Source organism: Plectropomus leopardus, chromosome 15, assembly GCF_026936395.1.
Source record: "Plectropomus leopardus strain MGB_pleo_1.0 chromosome 15, ASM2693639v1, whole genome shotgun sequence".
NCBI lineage: Eukaryota > Metazoa > Chordata > Actinopteri > Perciformes > Serranidae > Plectropomus > Plectropomus leopardus.
In genome coordinates, this window is record NC_142190.1 from 28,104,208 (window position 1) to 28,129,796 (window position 25,589).

General features: G+C 39.3%; 1 protein-coding gene across 12 annotated transcripts in view; it reads left to right on the forward strand.

Annotated features, from left to right (window-relative positions):
• LOC121952334 (unconventional myosin-XVIIIa-like) overlaps window positions 1-10,000 on the forward strand; it is a 100,690-nt gene extending 90,690 nt beyond the window's left edge. For 10 of the 12 annotated variants that reach the window (XM_088088090.1, XM_088088091.1, XM_088088092.1 and 7 more), the window contains 3 exons: window positions 868-990; window positions 2,607-4,011; window positions 6,864-7,001. In XM_088088090.1, coding sequence (XP_087944216.1) covers window positions 868-990; window positions 2,607-3,996 — 1,513 coding nt within the window. In that variant the 3' untranslated portion in view covers window positions 3,997-4,011; window positions 6,864-7,001. Of the gene's footprint in view, window positions 1-867; window positions 991-2,606; window positions 4,012-6,863 lie in introns of all 12 variants that reach the window. The other 2 variants (XM_088088099.1, XM_088088100.1) reach the window with 1 other exon arrangement.
• The last annotated feature ends 15,589 nt before the right edge of the window (window positions 10,001-25,589 follow it).

The window sequence follows — 25,589 nt, forward strand, 5'->3', positions numbered from 1 at the left end:
TCATGAAATTCTTGGAAAAGTATAGTATAACTATTTTTCAAGCCTGGAAGGTTTGGAATAAACAGAATATTTTGGCGAAGTTTTGTAATTACATTTTTTGTCTATTGCATAAAAAATATGTTAATAAAAATCCCAAGGACTGTTGAAATGTCACTAGTATGACATGATAAATGTAGACCAGAGTGGCATTGCATCATCCCCAAAGCCACAACCTCTTTTGGGGGAAGACAACACGCTGTCACAGTAGGATAAATATGGGGAAAATGCTAAAAAGCTGCTGTGTAGCATTTCAACCAAGGTTTTCACACTGAGAACACTCAGGCTCAGAGCTCAAAGCTACAAACCAAATATGTCTATTCAACAAATATTTAAATAAATAAAATATATATATAATGCAAACACACATCAAATTGCAGTTACATCTAAAACATATTTCTAACCTCAAAAAGGGGTGTGGCTTTGACGGTTTGTGAAGTACCCATATGTGCCGGTCTGGTCTTAATGCACATGCAGCAAGTTGGCTGCAGCAGTGTCTAACAAGCAGGTAAAATTAGCAAACACTAGCAGTTTGCTTATCCACCAATGCCTTGGAAGGTGTAATAACGTATGGCTGTATTGTTTTTATGTACTTGAATGAAGGCCTGGAAAACTGGTAAAATATCATGTATAAGTAAGTCTTGAAAAATCTTGAAATTCATTGGTTAAAAATGTGTGGGAACCCTGCATATTTCTAAACCAGGGGAATTATCTCACTTATTTGCAAGATTTTTGCACCTGCATATGTAAAAATGACTTGTTAAAATGAATATTTTTGCCGTTTTGTGTTGGAGTCTTGGATGCTGCTCACAAATTCTTTCTTCTTCACAGCGGGGATGAGACAGAAACAGATTCCGAGGTGGAGGACCGCGTGGATGGCGTTAAGTCTTGGCTCTCGAAGAACAAAGGCTCCACCAAGACCCTGTCAGATGAGGGGAGCCTGAAGAGCACCAGGTTAGTGCCCACATCCTCGTGCATCATGACAGATAACCATTTACATCCCTGCGGTTTCAGGGTGATAAAACTACCCACATTCCCAGCCTTAAAAAGGGTCTCAGGATTACCTGGGGCAGTTTGCAACAGAAGGATGGGTATTTCATGTGATTAGGTGTCATCTCTCTCTCCTGGTAATCTGTCTAATGACAGGAGGCGGAACGGGGAAGCGGCTGCTGTCAAATTTATTGAAGTGGCCCGTGGCCAGTTGGCACGCCTGCCTAATGACGCCTCTGCCACAGTTAGATAGATCTCCTCGATGCTTGATTGCCTCACTTTCTACAGTGTATACTGTACATAACAGCCATAGACTCTTGACTGGTCCCAAGGACAAAATGAAAATGACAAATGTAATATTCTGTCAAGGTACCAAAAGGCTCAGCTAACACAAAAAGCAGGTTGCATACAACCAAGGATGGCAACAAATTATAACATAACATTGTGGGCAGCATGTTTAGATGAACTGTGGTAAATTTCTTTCCATCTAACCAGTGCCTAGATATCCCCCCTTTGCCTCTGCAAACACCACCAAATGACATGATTTACGTCATTTGGCAGTTGCTCAAACTACAGGCTGTACTACTGCATTTTCGTATTTCCTGCCACAAGGACACAAAAGTACTAGCTAGATCAATCCTCATTTTGTCTCTCAAAATCGAACCGAAATCTGATCAAATGGTAAAACTAGGCAGTGCTGATTGAATGCACATTAAGATTATGTCACTGTGCTGCTTATTGCCAGGGTCACCTGTCACCGGTCACAAATTTCACAATCACATTTTCCAGACCTGGAAAAGTCATGAATTGAGAAAAAAATGTAGTTTGACGTAGCTCTAATGTGCACTTATGTGTGACAGAATTTCGTTTACCATAACGTACATTTCTTTTCTTTTTTTTTTTTTACCGTGTTCTGTCTCTCCCCTCGTATATGCTAGCTAATTGAAATAATGTTTGAATAGAGTTTGACTCAACTCTTGGTATTTTAGAAAAGAAAAAAAAATAGGTCTTTGAAAAGCCAAGGAAATGTTTTGAAACTTTATCTATGACGATGTTTAGAAACGCTGTCTGCTAATATAATTGAGGAGGAAGTTGGTGCCATACTGTTTCCTGCACAGTGAAAGTGGAAGCTGAAAAAACAAAGATTAAATAATAAAAGTAAGCAGCACTGATCAAATATAAACCAAGATTCTATTACTAAGTCGCATATTTCTTGCCCCATATGGTTTCAGAAACATAATTTAGGTTACTGTTTAACTGTAGTATGAGATTGTTTCATACATTTTCTTAGGTCACCCACCAGCGAGAGCGTTCATTGGTCTGAAAAGGTGCCTAGTATTCCCGTAGTTGTAGGTTTTCTACCTCTTGAGTAAAATTAACCTTTTTCTCCATTTCCTCTGGTTATGTAGCACCATTTTCTAAAGTATTTGCATCTGTCTGCTGCATAGGTGGCCTGGTTTTCTGCAAGGGCCTTATTTATGTCGGTGAAATACTTCTTTAAGTATAAGGAGTGAACTGATTTTCTCTTTCTGTCTTCTGTTGGTTGTCTCTGGTGTCATTTTTATTGCATAACCCTTTAGATATGCAGCAAATGCAGATCCCAAGGAGGTTAAAGAGGGTAAGGAGAAGATGAATGATGGAAGTAAAGATGGGAAAGAGGTAGAGCAGAACCGATCGGTGTCTGTCATGAGTTCCCTAAGCTACAGGAAGCGCTCCAACCTGAAAGACTCCATAGGAGGGACAGGCGATGAGAGCTCCTTATTCAGCACTCTCAAAGAACAGCCCGACACACCAGACCAAGCCTCTATTCGCAAAGCCAAGTCAAAGTCTGGAGCGCTCCAGGAGGATTGGAAGAAGAGCCAGTCACAGGAAGACTTGGATGACAAAGGCTCCGTCATCTCTCTGGCCTACTCTGAAGCCACCAGCAGAGCCAGGAAGGGCCTCGATTCCCGCTGGAGCTCCCGCAGCAGCCCTGAAATTGATAAGGACTCCGTGGTTTCCTCTGTGGCTCCAAGCAGGATGTCAACCAGAAGGGGCATGTTGGACATGGATGATGACAATAAGTCGACAATCAGCAGCGTGAGCCGCTCCAGCCCCAGGTCACTGCGTCGCAGCAGCTCCTGGAAAGACGAAAAACGCAGTAGCTCGCGCCTGTCTGTTGCCCGTAGCTGTGGCCTCAGTGAATACGGCCTGCATGATGACGACGATGATGATGATGGCCGTAGCGTGGCTTTCAGTGAAGGAGGACTTTCATCTTATAGTCCCCGCTCCCTGAGTCGCAGCTTTTCTAACCCGGCTGAACCGCGCTCCTCAGACGGCAATCTGCCAGATTCATCCGACATTAAAACAGTCAGCCACCGCAACTACTTGGACCCTGACTTGGAGGCAGCCATCAATGAGGTGCTAAGCTTCAAACCTATTAAATTCAAACGCAGCAAACTTGATGAGTCAAGTGATGAGGAAGAGGAAGAGAAGAAGGGACCAGGAAGTGAGGAGAGCAGGAAGAGAGGAGAAGACGAGGGGCTCGGCTGCAGCTCGTCCAGCGTGCTCCGCTCTTCATCTGGCTCCGCTCTGGACTACAATCGGCCATCCAGCACCCTGAGCACCAGCAGCTCCCGCAGTCGCAAAGATAAAAAGAGCAAAGTCTCTCTGTCTGACGACTCCTCTTCGGATGAGCGTCACAGCAAAAAGAGCTCAAGAGGGAAGAAGGGCAAGAAGTCCAAGAAGAGATCTAAAAAGAAGCAAAGTGAATCAGAATCTTCCTCCTCAGACTCATCCTCCTCAGAGTCCTCTTCATCAGACTCAACCATCTCCTACCGCAGCTCCAGCAGTGTTAAAAGGGCCCCGAAACAACCGTCTGATGATGACGAAAAGGAGTCTACAGGGCGTGGAAAGAGGGAAACCAAGAAGAAGCAGAAGAAGGTGGACAGCTTGGTGATGAAGTATCTCTACAAGCCTGACAGCGACTGAGACTGACAGTGGAAGGTGATGCTTGGTGTGATCGTAACCAGGAGCCTGGCATTGGCACTGATCTTGGATCTCTAACTGAATGGACTAACTTTGATTGCTGTGTGTGAATGTATTGTACCTGTAGTAGCTAAACTTTTCAAAAGTCACATTGGCCAATTAGTGAATGCTGCCGTTTTTTGTTTGCTGTGTGTGAATGTATTTTACTGACCCTATAGTAGCTAAATTTTTCAAAAGTCACATCGTCAAAGTCACCAATTAGTGCATGCTGCTGATTTTTCTTCCTGTGCTCCTGCCAACATTTGTCCTCATTTAAAAAGCCTGCCCATTCACAGTAGTATAATATAGTTATACCTCTAGTTTACATTATTTCAAAATGTCTTTTTAACCCTTTGAAACCTGAGCAAATTGGCTTGATTTCTTTTAAAAACACAGACAGAAGGAAATGACTAACTTAACAAGAAATGAACAAAAGGTTACAAGAAAATGACCAGAAATGAGAACAAAAAAAAACCTTTAAATTATGTAAAAAGTGCTAAAATAATAATAATTTCTTTTCATATTTCTCTCATGATTCTGTCTCTTTTTAATTTTCAGGTCATTTTCTTGTCACCTTTTACACATTTTATTCCAAATTGCTGATTGCCTTTTTTCCTATGTTTTTTTTTTCTTTTACAGAAATCAAACCAATTCGCTAACATTTAAAAGATTTAAACTCATGCAAAAGGCCTTTAAAGGCAGCAGAAGAAAACTGATATTAGTGCAAGTTTCATATTAAACCGCTGCAGAAACATACTGTTATCCGTCATTGCAATTCATTGACGATTACTTTTCTCTTTGTTTCTTTGATGTTTATGCATCCGTCAGAAGCAGTACACTGAAATGCTTGTCATCAGACATACTGCTGTTGTAAAGCAGCATTTCTTCCTTGTTTCCGTCTTGCAAAGACAGATTGCAGTGTGTCTCCAACGTTGTGTTTGATGATGTTAGGAGCACAGTATTGAGAGAGGGTAGTCTGGCTGTGGCTGGTCTTCAAGCACAAGCAGATGTTGGCAGTAAGGCAAAAAACTAAATTACACTAATTTTTGCCTTAAAACTGCGAAGAGTTTAAATGGAAGTGACACGACTGTTGATATAACTTGATGTGAACACTTTGCATCATAATTAAAACACTAAGTTTAGCTCCAAGCTTCAAAAGCCTATCTATTTAGAGAGTAATTTTACTGACAGTGTGAGCATCTCTGGCTCCTGTGTGAGTTTAAATAACGCAAGACAGTGAGCCCCCCCCCCCGTAATGTTTGCCTCTGTAGTTAACACTGGCTCTTTAACCACTATTAAGTGAACTCGTTACTGAAGATAGCTAGTGCTAACACGTACAGGGCCATGTCAACAACATAACAGTTTTCATAGAAATGACAGTTTACAACTCAAAAGCATTGTTCTAGTTTGGAGTCACTGTTTCTTTTCTGTTTAAAATTTATTCTGTAACACCACCAGATCTTCCACGCCACTAGCTTGCCAAGAGCGCTGCTGTCTAGTTCACAACAACAGCTCAACCCCCCAAAAAATGACTAAAACACCTCTTTTAAACAAAGTGTCACTCTCACTGAAGATTAACACGCCTGTGAGTAATTTCAGTTCTTATTCATAGCACTCATTTTAACTAACTCACACATCTTGCAACACTGTCATGCTGTCTGTACTGCAGAGCTGGAACATTGAGTACTTTTCCAAATATCTAATACTGCAGGGATAATTAACTTGCCTTGGGGCCACTTTTGCAAACTGACAGATGGCCAGGGGCAAGACGCAGCAGCCCCATACATGTTTCTAGGATTATAGGACATTTCTAGGATTTTAGGGTGTTTCTGCAATTTTAGGACATTTCTTGGATTTTTTTAGGACATTATTAGGTCTTTACAACATTTCCTGGATTTTTGGACTTTTCTCAGATTTTAGGACATTTCTAAGAGTATTGGATGTTGTAGGATTTTAAGGAAATTTCTCGGACCTCAGAGCATATTTCCTGGATTTTAGGACTTTTTAGGATTTTAGGACATTTCTCAGATTTTTGGACATTTCTAAGATTTTTTGATGTTAGAGGATAATTGCTAATAGCGTAAAAACTGTTCTGATTGCTCTGTGTGGGCGTTAGTGCGGTGAATGGACATACTGAGGTTGTTTTGTGCTTGCAGTCCTCTGCGTGTGTATTAGTGTAAAGAGCAGTGCTCATGGTGGTGTGGATGTATGTCTCTACAGTTGGTATTGGAGTAATGCATTGATTGTCATCCCATGTGTTGTCATGACAACATAATTTAAGGATGTAGGACCGCTATTTTAAATGACCTTTAATGAGTACAGTAGGTAGACCTAACATCAAGTACACAACATTGAATTTTTTCTTAGCTGTGCTCTTGAATACCATGCTGACAACTGACATTTACTGTATGAACCACACATACATTTACGAATATGAACATGTCAGGTTGCTCATGCATGACTTTTCTGTTCATGCTGTTGAAAGAATTTCTTGTGATTGTTTGTGTGTTCATCCTGGTAACAGTGTTGTATCTACGACCATGGACCAAGACTGTTTGTGATGCATTGAGGACGTTTTGATCCTAATTAAAATTTAAAAAAGCTTCCATGATAACAATATGCACATATGCTATGCACACCTCAGGGGATGTGTTGTTTACTGCCTGGGGAAGAGTGTAATTTCGCAGCCTAAATTGCTTTGCGGTTTCCCATACCATATTTTTAAGACAAGCTTTATTTTTCTCCTGTACATCTTTCAGTTTTGTTTCAACTGTAAGCAGAGTAGAGATAAAAACATAATGGTGTGTCTGCGTGTGTGTTGACCCCTGCAGCCCTCCTGTGTGCCGCGGACACCTGAGTCTTGGCAGATCTGATGAAGAGGATGAAGTGGACAGAGACTCCAGCAGGCAGTCGCTGAGGCAGAGCGACAGCGAAGGCGCACTGGCAGAGAGCGCATCATAACCCAAACTCAGGTCACCTAGTCCCATCAGTGACATCGAACACATGGGAGGGACACGGTCCTTTCCTCACAGCTTCACCACCACTTCTCAGCCAGCAAGAGAGGCCAGCTGCTTCCAGAGGAACACTGTTTTCAGGGTGTGTGGCTTTGGCTTTTTTTGAAATCATATTTCATTTATAATGGTGCACTCATTTATATTATAATATTGCTTTTAAGGTTAATATATACTTTTTCTGCATTATTTCATACAACATATTGAATGGGCTACCCATTGCCAGAAAAATTGTACATTTCTGCAAACCACTGATAAATGATACATTTCATTTGTATGCTATGATGTAGTGGATATGTTGAGCTTTAGGTTTCCGCAGTGATTTGTCACGTGGCTAGGTTTATGCACAAAGACCACTTTGTTATGGTTAAAAATAGAGCACTTTCTGGCTCAAAATACTCAGATTTAGGGGAACAAACCCTGCTAAAAAAGCAGCAGTCTCAGTAAAAAAAAGAAACTTTCATGCCACTGTCCTGGCAGTAAACACAGTGATGTCTTAGTAAAGATTTACTACTTTCATCGCACTGTCCCCAATGGAAAAAACAGTCACAAGTCACTTGAAAACACATCTGTTTTTCATGGCACAATCCCGCTAGAACACAGCAATGACTCAGTGAAAAACAATCATTTTTCATTGGAAAAATAGCCACAGGTCGCTAAACAACAGAATTGCTTTTCATAGCATCTTGGCAGGGAAAACAGTTATGTCTCCGTGTAAAAGAACCACTTTTCACTGTTCCATCCCTGTTGAAAAAACAGCCACTGGTCATTGAAAACCACAACTGCTTTTCATGGCACTATCCTGGTGGAAAAACAGCCATGGGTCTCGAAAAAATACCCATGTTTAGTAGCTAAAAAGCTGCTGCACAAACACAGCAATGACTCATTTTTGGGGTTTTTTGGGGTCTTGAACAGTGGTCTGCAGCTTGGCAGGCGTTTTGTCATGGTGTCACACATCCACCTTCCACTTCACTCAATGACAAAGCCAGCTTTAAACTAGAAATGTTTATATGACGCACATGAAACACATAAATTCGAGATATTTGTGGTTTGCAGAAACCTACAATGCAAACATTTTCTGCTGGTGACTTGGCTGAGAATAAGTTAGTTAATACAGAGCAGTAAAGTTCAGAAGAACTTTCTGCCGCTGCTTTATTCATAAGAGCTGCTTTTCAGGCAAATTTAAGCTCCCCTCTGCACTCTCCTCTGACTATTCAGATAGCTCTGCCAAGAGGATTTAGATAAGCCCGCTCTGGCTACACTTCTCCAAGAAGGTCTGACCAGCCATTAAGACTGTTCTTATCTCCTCCCCATTAATGTGGACGAGCACGTCGGGACGAATTAACCCATTTTCAATTAATTATCTCTCTGTAAGTTTACATGTGGCTCTTGTTCCGAGTTGCGATATCCATCATTTGAACAAAGTGATGCTAGGTCATCATGGCTGACATTAAAGTAAAAATCATTTTTGGAAAAAAAAAACCTATTTAAACTAAGCTTTTGGATATGATACATGTGTTTGAAATGCTGGATTTAAAGCAAAGTCTGATATAAGAGTGTATATATAGTATGCATAGATATATAATATATGTGGAATCAAAGCCTTTACATAAAGATGATATTCAAATGAATCAAGATTTCTTTTTAGTGAGAGAAGTATTTTATTAAGATAAGGTTTATGTCATATTCCCGATGTACTCTTATCTTTTCATGCCATGACACTGTTGGCTTGGCTCTTTTGAGGCTCAGTCAGGCTTTTGTCCAGTTGTGATGCATTTCTTAAGGTTCAAAGGGAATGTATTTGTTTGCTAATATAAAGGAGCTTTCTGTAGAGCTTTTCAGACCTTGGAGATGCAGAGATACATGGTGTTTTTTGAGCTGCACAAACTCTTTATTTCTACTGTATATCATAAATGTAACCTTCTTTTAATATTGAATCATACAGAATAATATTCCAGCAGAAAGAAATCCATTTTGATGTTTGAATTGCATATTTCGGTTTCATGTTACACGGTGCAGACTGACTTGAACTGAGGGATTTTTTTGGGGGGCTAAATCAGTGGTTTAAGCAGTAAAATATTTTCCTTCAGTACAACATGGTCCTTCCATTTTAAGGTGCCAAAGACTATGCTCATTAAATCGGTGATATTTTGTATGTGAGAAAATTTAGGAATGAGACTTTTTAGAGGTCATTTGTTCACAGCTACCAATGTGCAAATTCACATTATGATATTGAGTTATTCCCAGGCTGTGTGCATTTTAATATCGAAAAGGGTTCCGATGTTGAAGTTTTGGGAGAATTTTCCATGTTCCATTAGCCTCCTGTGCGCTCTGTATTACCTCATAGAATACTGCCAAAATACCTTTAAACTAAAAGCAGTCTGTTTTTATATTTCAACACCTTCATTTGATTCATTGCTGTCCAGACACACATGAAGCTGGCTGGTTATTTTTATTTTTGGCCTTATATCATTATAATAATACCCTTAGATGATTGTGACCGTATGAATTTTGAACTCTATTTAAATTATGTGTAGGTAGATTTGAATATAAAAGCATATAGAGTATATGTGGACCGTCTGCTCGTGTGCAAAAAAAAAGCTTCAAGTGTCTGGCTCACTATTTGCATATCTTCTCAGAAGAGGCTAATCTGCATTTCATGTCTTATTTTCTCTGTTTTTTTTTCTTTGCTTCACACATGAATATTAATGAGGAACACAGGAAACTTTGATGTCAGTGATTCAGAATAGACTTGTTAAATGAAAAAAAAGAAAAATTTTAAGTTTAATTGACTCTTGAGTTCCTGGCATTACACATAATGTTTAAAAAAATTTGTACACTCCATCGTCTCTTTTGAAAAGGCTCGTCTATTTTCATTATTGAACAGATCATTTGTGATATGAATGATTTTGGAGTTTTGTTCTTTTTTGGTAAATAAAATTCAGCTGTTTACAGAACCAATGTCGGGCTTGCTGTAATTGCACAGAGGTTTAAATTGGATGCAGTTTTGCTTCAGATTCACCACTGTCAGAAAAGAGTTGGAGAAAAGGAGGTTAGAAAGGAGGCAGGATGGGTTTTTTTTAGCAAAAACAAGCCATTGATGTGTTTGATTAATTTTAGCTCATCCACCCCAGAGTAACTTCTCATCATACCCATCCACTTTTCCCAAGAGACTACGGAGGAAACAAACAATTCGTTGAAATGATTAATTCTGAGCCGTTTGCAAGACTGGATTTCTCGCTGTACCTTGCAACACATGGGTCGTTAAAATGAGCGCAGCACAGCTACACGGTTCAAAACCAAGCTCGGGGCAAATTCAGGAAAGATCAAAAAACCGAGAGCAAGCGCAGTCTTCCTCCCCACATCAATCTCTATTCTACATAGGTGCAGCTTACCTAGATTTCAAAGGGATTGATGGTTTTAGATTACCACCTTGGTTGACATTCACACTCAGCGTGTTTTGCTTTAAAGAATCCCCTATTTATCCAACCGATCTGTAGTCCTCATTCCTATACACAACCTGTTCCAGCGCTTCACTCTGTGCCAGGCAGCTTTTGCTGTAATTTCACTTCACTTGCGTGCACCCTCTGGGTGGCTGCATGTTTCTGCTTAAAGGCTTTCCATTGAGTGACAGATTAAATTCTGCTCCCGATTTTACTTATTTTGGCTCTAACACTGTTTCACAAGCCACTGGAGCAGGAAGTCATTAGCTCGACAAAGCCAAGCAAGTCTGTGTTTACCGTGCCACCCTCCCTGTTATTTAGACAGAATGCTTTGGCCACAGACATTTGCTGCACTGGAAGTGAAAAGCTGCACCTCAGAGGATAGAGATGCCCTATACAATAATGTAGAATGCCATTAGTCTTGCACATTAACTATGCAGGATTTAGGAAACAAAAAAAACAACAATGTGTAGATTCATACAGAAGTAATCCACTTCAATCATCATTTATGACCCCTCAGAAGTGTTTGGCAGTATGTTTTTCTTTTGTTTTCTTTTCCTTTGCGTATGTAATAGTAGTAGCATTATATTTCTGGCCTGTCCATCTGTCCATCTCATTCTCATGAACGCGATGAGAATGCCTTTAAGGAATTTCTTCATATTTGGCACAAACATCCGCTTTGAGTTAAGGATTAACTAATTAGATTTATGTGGTCAAAGTTCAGGGTCACATTGGCCTTGTATCCATTTTATTCTTGTAAGCATGATATCTCAAGAACACCTTGAGGGAATCTCTTCGAATTTAGCACAAACATCCACTTTGAGTCATGAATTAACCGATTAGATTTAGGTGGTTAAAGGTGAAAGGTCAATGTCACAGTGACCTTGTCCATTGTATTCTTGTAAATGCAGAATCCCAAGAACACCTTGAAGAAATTTGTCCAAATTTGGCACAAACATCCACCCGGACTCAACAGACTAGAATTTGGTAGTCAAACATCAAGGCCACTGTGACCTTGTGTTTTCTTTTTTTTTTTTTTAAATTCTGGTTAATACAATATCTTAAGACGGCCCTGAGGAAATTTCTTCAAATTTGGCACGAACATCTACATTGAGTGAAGGATGGACTGATTCGATTTTCCTGGAAAAAAGTGAAAGGTCAAGGTCACTGTAACTTTGTCTGTTACATTCTTGTGAACGTGGTATCCCAAGAACAACTTAAGGAAGTTTCTCCAAATTTGGCACAGACATCTACTAGGACTCATGGGTGAACTGATCAGAATTTGGTGGCAAGGCCACCATGTCACCATGACCTCACAAAACAAAAAATACTCAAGAATCCATACGCTAATTTTGGCAGAATTTGACACAAATGACTAATAAAAGCTAATGAAAAAGTGACGACATGATTTCAGTTCTCTTATTTATTTTGTGTGTTTGGGACGTTCATGGGCTTGTAACCCCACAGTGCTCAGATGAGGATGGGGCTTAATAAAAAAAAGGTAGTCACCAGGTACCAGACCGTAACCAGAGGGCATTCAAGAAACACAACGCTGACAAAAACGCCGAAATATAGTGAGGCAAAACGCCAAATGAGACTGGTTTTGGGATGGCTTTACCATCAATTTCACTAGCTAGCATGTTTGGAAACAATAGATGACAATCCTGCATGGCATACCGTTAACATTACCACATACAGTATATGGTTCATTTGTTTATTCAGTAGAACATCTGAACATGTTGTTTCCTCACATCCTTTACATTCCATCTGGAGTTTGTCTGAAATCATCTACTTTTCTTGATATATTCATGCAAACCACTTGTCTCCTCCAACATGATTCTGTGCCAGTACGGACAAAGATGAACCTTTTAAAATTACAAAGCAGATGGAGAACAGCCAAACTGAGTCAGAACTGACTCTTAAATAAAATTGTGCTCCATTTTTTCTGGCATGAGCAGCTCCATTCACCGAGCATCTCCACATTTTGACCTTGGTTGGAGGCCACCCTGCCAGGCAGTAAAATATGTGGGGGGTGAGCAGTTAGAGGGGAGAGCATGTTTATCAGGCATCATCTACTATTAACGCTCACAGTTTTCTGCTGGATGCCTGCTGTCAATAAAGCACTGATTGGAGGCACTGGGACACTGCCTGCAGGGACCAGGTGAGGAGGCTGCATTCATTTGCAATTCTGAGATGAAAAGACGCAGCAGAGTGTGCTACTTGGGAGCCTCTCTTTGTTTGCACATATCATTTCCACTCTAATGAACATTGCACAGTAGTTGGCCCTTGTAACAAGGCTCAAAGGTAGGCTCAAACATTGTTTACATTTTGCATAGGTCTTCGCCGGGCCTGGGGAACAATAAAAGCTATTTTTTTTCTCCTCCTGTGCCATAAAAGTGAATCAGTTTTAGCACCCACAGCAATGGGAAGTCTTTGATTTATTTTGTTTTATGCCACTGCTCATACCTAAGCACAGTTTAAACCTTGAAAACAAATTGCTGGAATCCTTGGAGTGGAAAAAAGGAAATGTTGTAGTGACTATCACCAATTTCAGTCTTGGATTTGTCTCTCTATCTCCACTCCACAGGAAGCAGGTGGCCAGAGTCTCCTGCTGTGCTCAGAGCTGTTCAGTGCTTAGTATCCCTGCCAAAGGAGAGTTGCTGCCCCTGTCGCTGGTGTGTGCATGTGTGTGTGTGTGTGTGTGTGTGTGTGGCCAAGTGGTGGAAATGAAGACTCATACTCTACAGCAGTCCACTAGATCTGAGGGATTTGAAAGGAGCGCAAATGGTCCTTCCTCCCAGCCTCTCTCAGTGGGAAAGTGTTGGAAAGATCATTTACCTGTTTCAGAAATGCCTCGAGCACTTGCTCCTGCACTGTGGCGCGATTTCATTATTGTTGTCTTTCACCTTCCATTGCTATTATGTTTTTAGCCCTGCAAACTCAGAAAAACCTGTTAAAATGTAGACAAGAGATAGAGGGTTTGTCCTGGAAGCCCAGTGATTTTAGAGTGCTGTGCATAGACTTTTCAGTAATACACAGAGCATTTTAAGACATTTTATTGTCTTTTTTTAAACTGATTGTGCTGATTATTTGCTTTAACATTGTTTTGTGTTATTGCCTGCTTTTTACATGCCTACTTTGCATGATGATTCCTTTTTTTCAAAGCTTTTTATCCCATTTAGCTGTTCATGTTTTGCTTTCTCCGGTTCTAATTTTATTGCTGTGTTTTTTTTTTTTTTGTTTATTTTAATGGCCAATTTAACATCAGGCCAAAAGACAACAGCTGGAAACTAGAAAAGTACACCGGATAGAGGGCAGATCTCCACCAGGCAGCCAAGTGGCAACCCAAACTAATCCTGACCACTCTAGACAATTCTTGTAATTCCAGCAGAAGCTCCCAGAAGCTAAGAAAAGTATATGCCTTGTTTATTTCTGATGGAGGCACGACATAAGGGCTCATTCATGCTCACCGTTAGACACATATACAAATCTGAGCAAAGCCCTCTGTCCATAGTCTGCATTCAGATTTTCTGTATTTTCTAAAAGTTTATAGATATGGATGAAATAGAGCAGTACAACTGGAGATTGTGAAAGCAATGTAGTGTAGTGCAAGTGAGATACAACTGTAGGAAGACAACAAAGACATTTTAAAAATGGTGTATTGGAACAAATCAAAAATAAAGAGAAAGGAATTCTTTGTCCATGTGTCACAATATGACTAATAACCTCACGGATCACAGCCATCTACAACTCCATCAAAGGGTACTTTATTACGATATTTTCCATTGTTGCCATTTTTTATTGTCTTAAACTGCTGACACAGCCCTCCAATGTCATCTGTATTTATGTCAACATAAAGGAATCATGGAGGTATGGGGGCAATGATGTGAACAACGTTTGAAACAGAAACATCTATTTTTCTATGTAAGGGAAGTAAAAATAAGCCTTAACTGGATTTTGAACAGTATTTACTTTGTTTTTGGGCAACAGCACAACAAAATAGAAAATATCAACAATAAACACAACTAAAATTGACCAAAAAAGAAACAAAGAAACTCCAGCTTGTTTACTTATTTACTGTTGAAACACACATATCAAGGAATAGAACAAAGTCTCGCTGCAACCGGACTGCAGAGAGCTGCAGGCGGTGAAACTGATGCCCCCCTGGCGTTCTTACAGTCAAGATGGGGCTGAAGAAAATAAAAATGGGGACTTCTTCATCTCAAATCACACTTATCATCACGTGGATCATTATGTGCCAAGTATGGACTAGATCTGCAAAAGCTCCGTTTCAAAACATGACCAAACTTTTCTATGGACGTCAGTTTTTGAGCAAGACGACAAGGCCAAAATATGTCTTATAATGGACCAGGTAAGTTTAATTGTTTTTAGCAAAATCAATTTTAGGTTAAGAGAAATATGGAGTCATCAGTCAATTATGGTAAAAAACATGAAAACTATTGCAAAAACAGTTTTGTCAATAATTGTGAATCACTGCAACAAGGAGAGATACTTATACATGTGCAAACACAATATCAGGCTGACTGATCCAGTAGTATTCGAGATTAGCTGCAGACCGATACACACACACACACACACACACACACACACACACACACACACACACACACACACACACACACACATGTGCACGCACACACACGCCTGCACACTCAGTACCAAACGTATGATTGCAGATAATTAGCCTTTAAGCTAACAATAGAACATTTACAATGATGCTGATCAATGCACACTGGCCTTAAATATAAAAAAATAAAGAGAAAATACATTTTCACTGCACATAATATACATTCATTTTGTGCTATGATTGATGATCATTAGAGACTGCTTCACCATCTTTGGCTTTTAATCAAATCTGACTACTCTCAGATTTGAAACAACACCTACCCACCTGTTAGAATTTCAAAATCCTCCTACTGTTCAGCCTACTTTTGTCTTCAGCTGCTGAGTGATGGAGAACACTGCTAAGAGAGAGAATATGTGTCAAATTTCTGGTGCTCGAAAGCTTTATTTTCAAGGCCAAATGGCCCGTGACAAAGCAGTTTTTCCGTTACAATATTTTGCATCTCTTGGATCTCTTTTCTTGTTACCTCGTCGCTGGTGAAAATGTGACTTTATTGTCCACGTTAATTTGTGGAACAGATGGGAGGATTGGGACGGGTAGGGGTGGTGATGGAGTGCAGGAGGCTGCTGGTGAAGTTGTTTTTACCTCCTGAGCTGATCAGTGGAGTGATAGGTAATTAAATTACCCTTTAAGTTCCCACAAGAGGTAGTACGTGGAAGGAGGCGTGGAAATACTAGGAAACAAATTTCTATTTACAGCATTTTTTTTGTATAGACTGAGTTGCTCTTAAATTATTTCACTGTTTCCCATTTCCTCTGCAGCTAAATTCATGTTTTAAGGTCTTTTTCTAATGATACTTGAATCTCAATATCCCACTTCCGAACACGAGGTCATGTTGCTTCCTGAGCGACTGCCAAGCTGTCCAGTTTCACTCCATGGTCATCACATTCTGCGCAGGAGCTGTCCCTGTCCCAAAGCTACCTCATGTGGCTGTCACTAATTATTTTTGACAATCTCTTGGCAATCTCATGCACTGTAAGTAAATTTTCCGTGATTAAACATCAAATTAATTCATCCTTAAAAGTGCTGAGGTTTTTAATCACAAAGAAAATGAGTGAAGTTTGCGACCAAGTGTGCGGCACAGTGACTCAACCACACACTTAATAAATTCTTCAGCTCTGTCAGTGTACGAGTCATCGCGCTGAGAGATAAAATGTTCTCGACTTGGTGCCAGCGCTTGACAGCTTGGTGGTCTTTGCCACCAAACTCGCGAGCTATAAAGGGATAGATAGCAGGAATTAACTATGCATCTAATTGCAAAATTTACAAGCATAACTCACTGAGCAGATGGAAGTCATTGGTGTGTTTGGAGTCACTTTATTCAAACCTCCAGGATATTGCACTGCATCAAAGTCCATAAGAACATATTCCCCTCCAAAGAGGGATTTATTTAAACTAACACAAAAGCCTAGTGGCCATTTGGCTCTGCACTGGTTTCGTGTCACTGAGTTTTGGCATGTGCAGAGTGAAAATGACACAGTTCTGCTGCAATCTATACCAGATCTGGATGGCTCTGATGGACCATACACATATCAGTGCTGTCAGGTGGTGGAGACACCTAAATGCATGGCGGGCTCTACAGTATAATCCTGCATGACTAAATTTTAAAACAGAAAACAACATTTGGTGGTAGAAATGGCTCAATTCAAGAGAAAGCACAAATGTTCCCAATAATTATCACATTCTGCACAACAAAATTAAATGTGTCAGATATTTTTAATTCAGTGAACGGCTACTTCACCGGATCATCAGACTGAAGCATTAATATCAATGGCATGATTCATTGTGACAAATATTCACAGAATGAAATTCACAAAGTGAAACTGTATGGAGTTTTAGTTTTAAAATGTAGCTTCTTTATCTTAGGCAGGCACTTTTAAACTTTGTATTGAAAAAATGGAATTAGCAAACTTTTTTTCTTTTGGATTAAAACACAAAAATACATGTTATTCCCTCTTGCCATTCCAACAGACAAAGAATCTAAGTGCAAGTAATCACCTAATAAAAAATGCTTCATTCATTTTCTGCATTCTGGTGAATTTTTATGCACCAACATACGGTGGAAATGTCTGGATTTATGTAGAGGAGAACAAAAAATTTGAGGGAAAAAATCAAATTGACTATAAGAAGGCTTAGACATCCTCTATTGCTTTCAAATGTTAAGTTTTTGTAGATAAAATTTTCTCATTTCATGTTTTCTCTGCTGAGTCAGCACATAGGCATGATTTACTCCCCATTCCTCTTTTGATTGGGGGAAGTAACCCCTAAAAAGTACATGTAGCACTTTTTCAATGATATTTAAATTTATTTTTAATAAACCCCTGGACTTTAAAAGCTCTTATGTGTTGTCATATTCACTGAGACGGAATTGGAAACTTGGAAAAGAAGGAATTGTGTCAAGATTTTCTTTTTCTGGGGTCATTTTAGAATCAGCAGGCTGGAGAGTTTTTTCATTTATTAAGCATTTTCTTTTTTTGCTTATTGTTTGTCAAGTGGCGTGGAGCTGGTGGACCTAAATGCAGGAGAATGCAGGTAACAGGAACTCAAAAAGAGCACACTCTATTGCAGGTAGACAGCGACTGAAAATCACTCAGCCAGGTCAAGGATCAAATTCACTGAGGTGAAAACCAGGACCTAAATACAAACTAGACTGACGAGGGGATGAGGTGCAGGTGGAGGAAAAGGGTGGAGATGCTCAGGTGAGGGGAATAAGGTGATGAGATGGAAGAACAGGCAGGGAGCTGAGAGAAACTCAGGAGCAGGGAAGGACTAACAAGGCTGATGCAGGGCAGGCGTGTTGCTGGGTAAACAAGGAAAAGGCAGCACAGGAACACAGTAAACACAAACAAAAACACAATATTAATTGAATGAAAACAAAGAAACTAACAAATACAAGTAATGTAAAGAAGTCTATTAAACTTAATTCAGTTTTTCAAAAAGATAAACAGGACACTGATTTTGACAATGTTACTTTTTTTGAGCAATTTCTCTTGTATTTTTTGAAAAACTGAATTCCTATTAAAGTCCCCACTAATAATAATAATAAAAAAAAAAGTGGAAAAGAAATATATCATTTGTTTCCCCTTGAGGCAATAATAACAAATATCTATTTATTTTTTTTAACATACCCCATAGTTTTTTAAATATAGGCCTCTGCCAGGTACCTGTGCCAATATTTTTTACACATATGTTATCTAGATATTTACCGTTACACTACTTTGAAAATATCTCAGAAATTGAGAAAAAAATATAAAAAATACATAAAATATTAAATATATAGGTCATTAACAACATTGAATACTTATTTTTCATTTCATGAAAATTCTAAATTTCTTAGCATGACTTATTTTACCATAAAAGACCAATTCAACTGTTTGGTAAAACATGACTTTGGACAGTAAAAAATATTTGTTTTACAAAATTATGTCACCATACATAGCATATATACAGGGTAATGGATAAAATTAAATGCATCATATAACGACAATGAATAATCAGAAATTCATTAATTTTTTTAGCGATCACATTAGCTTAATTTCACTACCTTTACCAAGGACAAATTCACCATTTGGTAGAGCATGTTTTTGAAAAAGTTTTGACCCCTGCTAGATTTTAATTGTTGTATAAAAATACATAAATCTGTTTATTAAGGGTGAATATGCCTGTCTTTGAAAATCTTATAACACAGAGCTCTCATGTCAGGTGGGGTTTTTCTTGTTTCTTACTTCCTGTTGGAGGTAAACTGAAGAGGTGGACTATTTAAAGATACGGTGACATCTAGTGGATTTATTTTAGCATAACAAACCTAAACTGAAAGGTAGAGATAGCTCAGTCAATACAACACATTTTTCATTGAGATATAGTGATTAAAATGTGCTGTAGGAGGACAGCAAAGGGTTATGGTGTAAATAAAGCTTTCTCAAAGCATAGTTGACATTTCTGAGTGCAGTTTTTTTCAGACCATTTAAACAAATTATGCATTTAAAAAGTGATCAAGATAAAATCAGCCGCTTGAAAGTGTTGGGGAAAATCCCCAGTGTAAATGACACCTATGATCTTGGGGTGTCTGATAATTGTATTTTCCAAAAGGTTTAAGGTTTTCATTTCTGTAGTGATTGGAAGAAAGACAAATTCACTCACATTTGATCCCTGAAATCTAAGACCCCCGTTTTCTTTCCATTTCGCCTTAACCCCGCTGCAACTGGTGGAAAGCAATTTGAAGCCACAACCAATTGGAACACCTTCAAAAAGACTTCTTCAAGGGGGGAGAACCAATCAACATCCAGTGGTGAGCTATTGAATGGGGGGTAATCAGGCACTGAATAGAAATTTGGAAATGCATAAAGTGGTAAAGTAGCGCTGCGAAACACATCCAGAGATTGACAGTCGGACACTGAGTGAGTCAGACAGGATACTAATGTCTGTCCTGTCGTTCGCTCTTTCCTTTTTAACGGGCTCCATCTCGCTGCCCATGTGGGACTGAGTCTGAGTGACAAGCCACTGACATTTACAATCTCTCAGACTCAAAGTGTGGGTGAGCGTGCCTGTATCAAAATGCGACAGTGGACCGTCTGAGTCATCAGTAGAGAATTTTTTATATATTACAGACATACATCATTATATCATTGCTTCTTCGTCATTCTCAGTTAATAGTGTGTGCACTCTATTTGGCCTGTTTCGGCAGCGCAGAATATTTCTCTATTTGGCCGTTTCACTGCAGGGTCCTCATTCCTGTCACATATTTGAAGTTATTTCAAGTGTCTGACCCTGCAAGCACAGAACTGGAAGACGGTTCCTCTATATGTGAGCTATAAAAAGTTCTAACAGTGAGTTATTCTTAGAATATCGGTCCATTGATGCCCAGATGACAGAGGCATATAAGGTAATGTGCTCAAATTATATGTTAATGTTCAATGTTCTACCCACAGTCGGAGGTGCTTCCATGACAAACACCTACCTGAGGTCTGCCAATGTTGCTAGGAGACTTTATGTCCAGGCAAATGGTAGACTAATAGGCACTGAATTATTCAGTACCAGCACTAGAGGTGATGCTTTTAAGAAAGGTTATATCAGCATGGAGGGAATTTCTCTTCCCGAGACCTTTGCGAGTGTAAAAAAAAATAAATAAAAAATGGGGCAGCATCACTGGGGTTCAGGTGGATCCATTTACGTATAATATTTTCTCACATTAATCCTTTTGCGGTGCTCATTGGAGGTGCTCATGGAGTCAGAGAGGCCTTCTGTGTTTTTCCCGCTCTCTTTCTCTTTTCCAGACCGCTGCTTGAGCTACGTATTGTATGTGCGCAGAACCTTGCCACACTGGTGGCACAAATTAATCTACACCGCCTGTCCTCCTGCAGCATACCTCATACAGTACAAGGGCACATGCGTTTATTTCACTTCTTCCTATGGGGCCAAACACACAGAGACATAGTTTAGAGCTGTCGTCTCGTGCTATATGCTATTTTTCTCTGGCTAAACAATGCAGAATTTCAATGAGAGGTAAGAGCTTGCCTATGCTATTTACATCCTACCAGGAACAAAAGACTGGCCTTGTAAAGACAGGAGAAATGTAACGATAAATCTCCAACATTACAAATAAATGATTGAAAACCTCCAACTAATCTCTGCGTCATGTACTGTATGAAATGCTTTAGACCATAATTCCTGGAGCTAATCATTGTACAGTATTGGTTGAAAGGCAGCACTTTGCTGTTTCTATAACTGGGAAATAAAAGGGCATTGCTTGTAACATTTTTTTTTCTCAATGAAATAACAGATTGAAAACATGTTGAGAAATACAGCTTAAGGGCTTCTTTGAGGTTCTGTCTGGAAATCATTATGTTCAGTCAGCTACTGCATGTACATAATAATAGGTGGTGAAGGTGAAAGTACTGTGTATTCGTTGGAGATGTGGAGCAATATGACATGCTACTAACACAGCAAAAACAGGATTGCCTCCCCCACCACTATCACTATAAGAGTGACATACATGCATATAGCATGTCAGCAGCTCAGTTCAACAGCACTATTTATCAATTCCAAAATTCACACGGAAAAATATAATTAAATGATCAATTCCTGGACAAATTTGACTTATTTTATTTTTGTAGACTCTAACTTTAAGCCTTAATGAAATGTAATGTCAACCCCATACAGTTGTCATGAATGTTTAAATCAGCTATTAGGACCAAAACTATTTTTTGTACCAGGCTGTAAATATGTATATTTCTGTTGTAAATTCAGGTATTTTTAACATGGGGGTCTGTGAGGATTGACTTGCTCTTGGAGCCAGCCTCAAGTGGTCATTTTCAGAACTACAGCTTTTGGCATATCTGTGTTGGTTTTTGGTTTACAGGTCCATTTTGTAGGATTTAGTGGTGATAAGGAACTGAAACTCTCAAGTGTTCTAAGCATTTAGGAAAATGTGAATGACCCTATCTAAAGCCCTATCTTGATTTGTCTGTTCTGGCTACTGTAGAACAACATGGCAGACTCCATGGAGGAAGACCACTCCTTATGTAGGTATGAGCAGTTTCCCAGAAATTCCCAGGCTGTGAAGCCAGTTTTCATCGTGGCCAAACACTGGAATTATATTCAACTTGTAATGCCACTGGACCCAAAATCTGCTTCCAATGTAGACTTATAAGGCAATAGAGATGTCTGTAAATTAGCACATAAATGTATGTGAGTGTCATAACCCCTGAAAAATTACTTGTTTTACTATTGTTAATTGATCCATTTGGTTCAATAACATTTAGAGAGCCTAGAATAGTTGCACCATTGACTCATTTTATCCCCAATGAAGTTAGCAGAGTGCTAAACCAGAAGTAGCTAGCTAAGCAGATGGAAATCTCTAGTGCACTTGCTCTATAAGCAGTGAAAGCAGTGCATCATCTGTGTTAATTTTATATGCGTCAGTTGGACTTTTTTGGCTTTATGTGCCATTGAGCAACTTTTATTGGAATGAAGAATGCCACCTTCAACGTTTTATCCAGTTCTCATCATACACCCCGCTTATATAAACAGCTCATTCTGAGATAACAAAAAAAAGGTGCTTTTAAAGAAACGAAAACACACTTATGAATAACATATACCATTTATGTCTATAGATGCCCCAAAATCCTACACAATGCACATTAAAAACATAGAATTAGAAAGGTATACTGGACCATGGTGGACCACAATATGCATTTCAGCCCAGGCACATTACAAGCCGTCACTCAGGATGATAAATGATTAACATTAGTGTTGGGTTACAATAAGGTAAATTTCATTTTAGCAAAATATAAGAATACCAGCCGGCTTATAAAACAGATTGAGATCTGTGTTTGTTGATGCATTGTAACCTATATTAGATCCTTTTCTGGGAAAGGTGGTGAAAAGATTGTGTGCTGAGTAAATTGAATATTTTATTGTGTTTTTTGAGTTGTTTAAAATGGTCTGTTACGGTAGACTGCATGTTGAATAAATCATCATATGAAACTTTTTTTCTGAGATAAAATGACACCAAGCAAATTGACATCACTGCCGAGGCTGTTGGCAGAATTTGAAATTGTGTGGCATTTTGTTGGATTTTGCAGGAAATCTGCAGCCTTGTTTTGCAACACAAGATGGGAAAAAAATGGTTTCTGTTGAACCAACACAAACATGAAGCATTCAAAATGTCTGGCTTTGGGAAAATCCTCTCTGTGGCAGGAAAGGAAACAGTAGCACTACCAATATGGTTGCAACAAAACAAAACTGAGAAATCAGTACCAAAGTCATTAAAAATAAACATTGATTTACTGATGTTTAAAATACACTAGCACCTTCGATGTTGGCTTGAGAATGACCTCTGGCTTTCAGCACAATTCTTCTCGGGAACCTCAGAAACTGCTTTCACTCATGAATTCATTTCCATTCATCTAAGAATACCCCAGTTATCGTCGAACTTGACTACACTTCTGTAAACCACTGCCAGATTCTCCTGATTGCACCATAAAAAAGAGGATTTGCTATGCTGGGCTCAGTCTGCATACAGCATGACTGAATCATTGCTGCAGACTCTATTTAGACATGGTTTTGTCGCAAACACAAATATCAACATCTACCCATCTGTTAAAAGACAACACATAACCTTTTTTATGTCTGTTAGTTAAATGGAAAAGTTTCTACAAAAATACCCAATGAGAACCAAAGTCATCTTCATCGTATGTGTGTGTTGACTGTTTACTTCCTGACACTTCCGAGCAGTGTATATAGTGTCCAGCTTGTGAGAGGTGTAGAGTGTATTTGTAGCAGAGTCTGTCACCAGCTCGTCCCCCAAGGACTGGCGGCTATGGCAAATCTCAAAGTGGCTGCCTCAAATCGAACGGCCTGGGTGACGGATTGCCTCTCCGCCATGATGTATGGCTGCTGCTTTCTTCCCACTGGCCTGCATGTGCTGTGTTTGGTCAAGTGACCTCCACTTCCTGTGCATCCTATCAAGTCCCTGCAGCCCCGATTTGCTGTCTAGGTGTAAATATGATCCATGGCGCTACATGGCAGATGCTGAGTGATGGGAGCTCATTGTCCGTAGGATGGAAATCAGATTCTCCTGGTTTGTTCCAGCAGCCTTGCACTGAGGTACACTGCTCTTTGTAGTTTAGATTTACTCTCTTTACATTTGTTGACTGAAAAAAAACAGAATGCAGTGTGAGGACACCTGGGCAAGACACCCGCCAAGTTGCAGACCACTGCAAACCACTGTTCAAGCCCAAGAAACTGTTTGTGATTAGTTTTCCTAGCAGATTTTAGGCACCAAATGCGGGTGTTTTGTGGTGATCTGTCAGTGTGTTTTCCAGCTGCTTTTTGGGTACAAAACACGGCTGCTTTGTAGCAACCTGTCACTGTGTTTGCATCAACGTTTTGGGCACCAAAAATGGATGCTTTGTAACGATCCGTCACTGTGTTTCCACTAGTTTTTTGGGCACCAAGCATGGTTTTTTTCCAGCAACCTGTCACTGTGTTTTCAGCAGCTTTTGATAGTGATCCATCACTGTCTTTCCAGCAGATTTTTAGACCCCAAACATGTTTTATAAGCAACCATCACTGTGTTTTAGCTGTTTTTTAGGCTCCCAACATGTGTGTTTTATAGTGCCCCGTCACTTTCCAGGGGGGTTTTAGGCCCCAAATGTGGTATTTTAAATGAAAACCATAACCATAACCAAGTGACTCCTGTCCCTAAATCTGACCATATATGCATTTGAAATATACTATATCTCTGAAAGACTGTTTACCGGCTTTTCTTTCTCCAAATTTTTGAATATTGGTACATCTTCGAGATATATGGCTGAACAACCTGCATCTAAAAAGTCTCCATACAAATTAGTTACTTAGTTACTAGTTAGTATCCCATTCCTTGAATTTCTACTGTTCTCCATACTTTTATTTAAAGACATCATCTAAATTTTAAACAGGTCACAATGTAATCACACTTTTTCTGTCCATTTTTTGACTGACTACAATTTCATCATACTTCCAGTTGTAACCATTTAAATGTCAAATGTGAAGCTCTTTAAGAACATTTATCCTTGTTTTGAACATGTTTCTACCTTTTATGCTTTTTAAAGTACAAAGAATTTCTTCTTTCAGCTTTTTCTGTTAATGAAATTCAACTTCCACCCTATTACTATAGAGCTTTTAACTTTTCGGGTAATGTATTTCAGCTCTTAGCTTCTTTAGTTAAGGCAGTTCAGCTTTCAGCTCTGCCAGGTGTACATTTCAACCTCTGATTTTAGCAGTGTGTGTAATGAAGTTCGACTTTTCAGGCAATTCATTTCACATTCCTGCATTTTCAGCAATGCTTTGTGATTCAGCTATCAGCATTCACATGCAATTTCTGCAGTAAAGGCTGGGTTTAATATTTTTTGCTGTGGGACAATTCTATGTTTTTTTTCTGCACTAGAAGCAATAAGAATGTTCAGGTCTATTATAAAACAGACAGAGACATTTGCCTTTACATCCAGCTAGAATCCTTACACAGCATGACCTTTTATTGTGTCCAAACCTTTAATCAGCCCGCCTGTGCAAATACTAAAGTCAAATATGTAATTTCTCAGTGAACCATCAAGCAATTTTAGGATTCTTACTTCTGCTGCCATGCTCTGCAGTGCACACCACACCACTAAATAATGGGTCACTGAACTTCCATAACAGAGAGAAGTGCCAGGCGCTGACACAATACATTTTCCCCCGCAATAGCTACTCTGGTAAATACACACACTGAGAAATTAGATTTGGCAGGTCATTCAACTCTCCCCCTGGGGATCTGCAACTTTGCAACTGCAATGTTTTTTTATTTTTTATTATTTTTTTCCAGCTCAAAATAAACATTTCACCTCAAATGCTCCAAGTGTTTTGTAGATTTGACCGTTTCCTTTAACCTCTCGAAATCTTTTCTGGCAATGACAGAAACTGAAAATATGAAAAAGAATA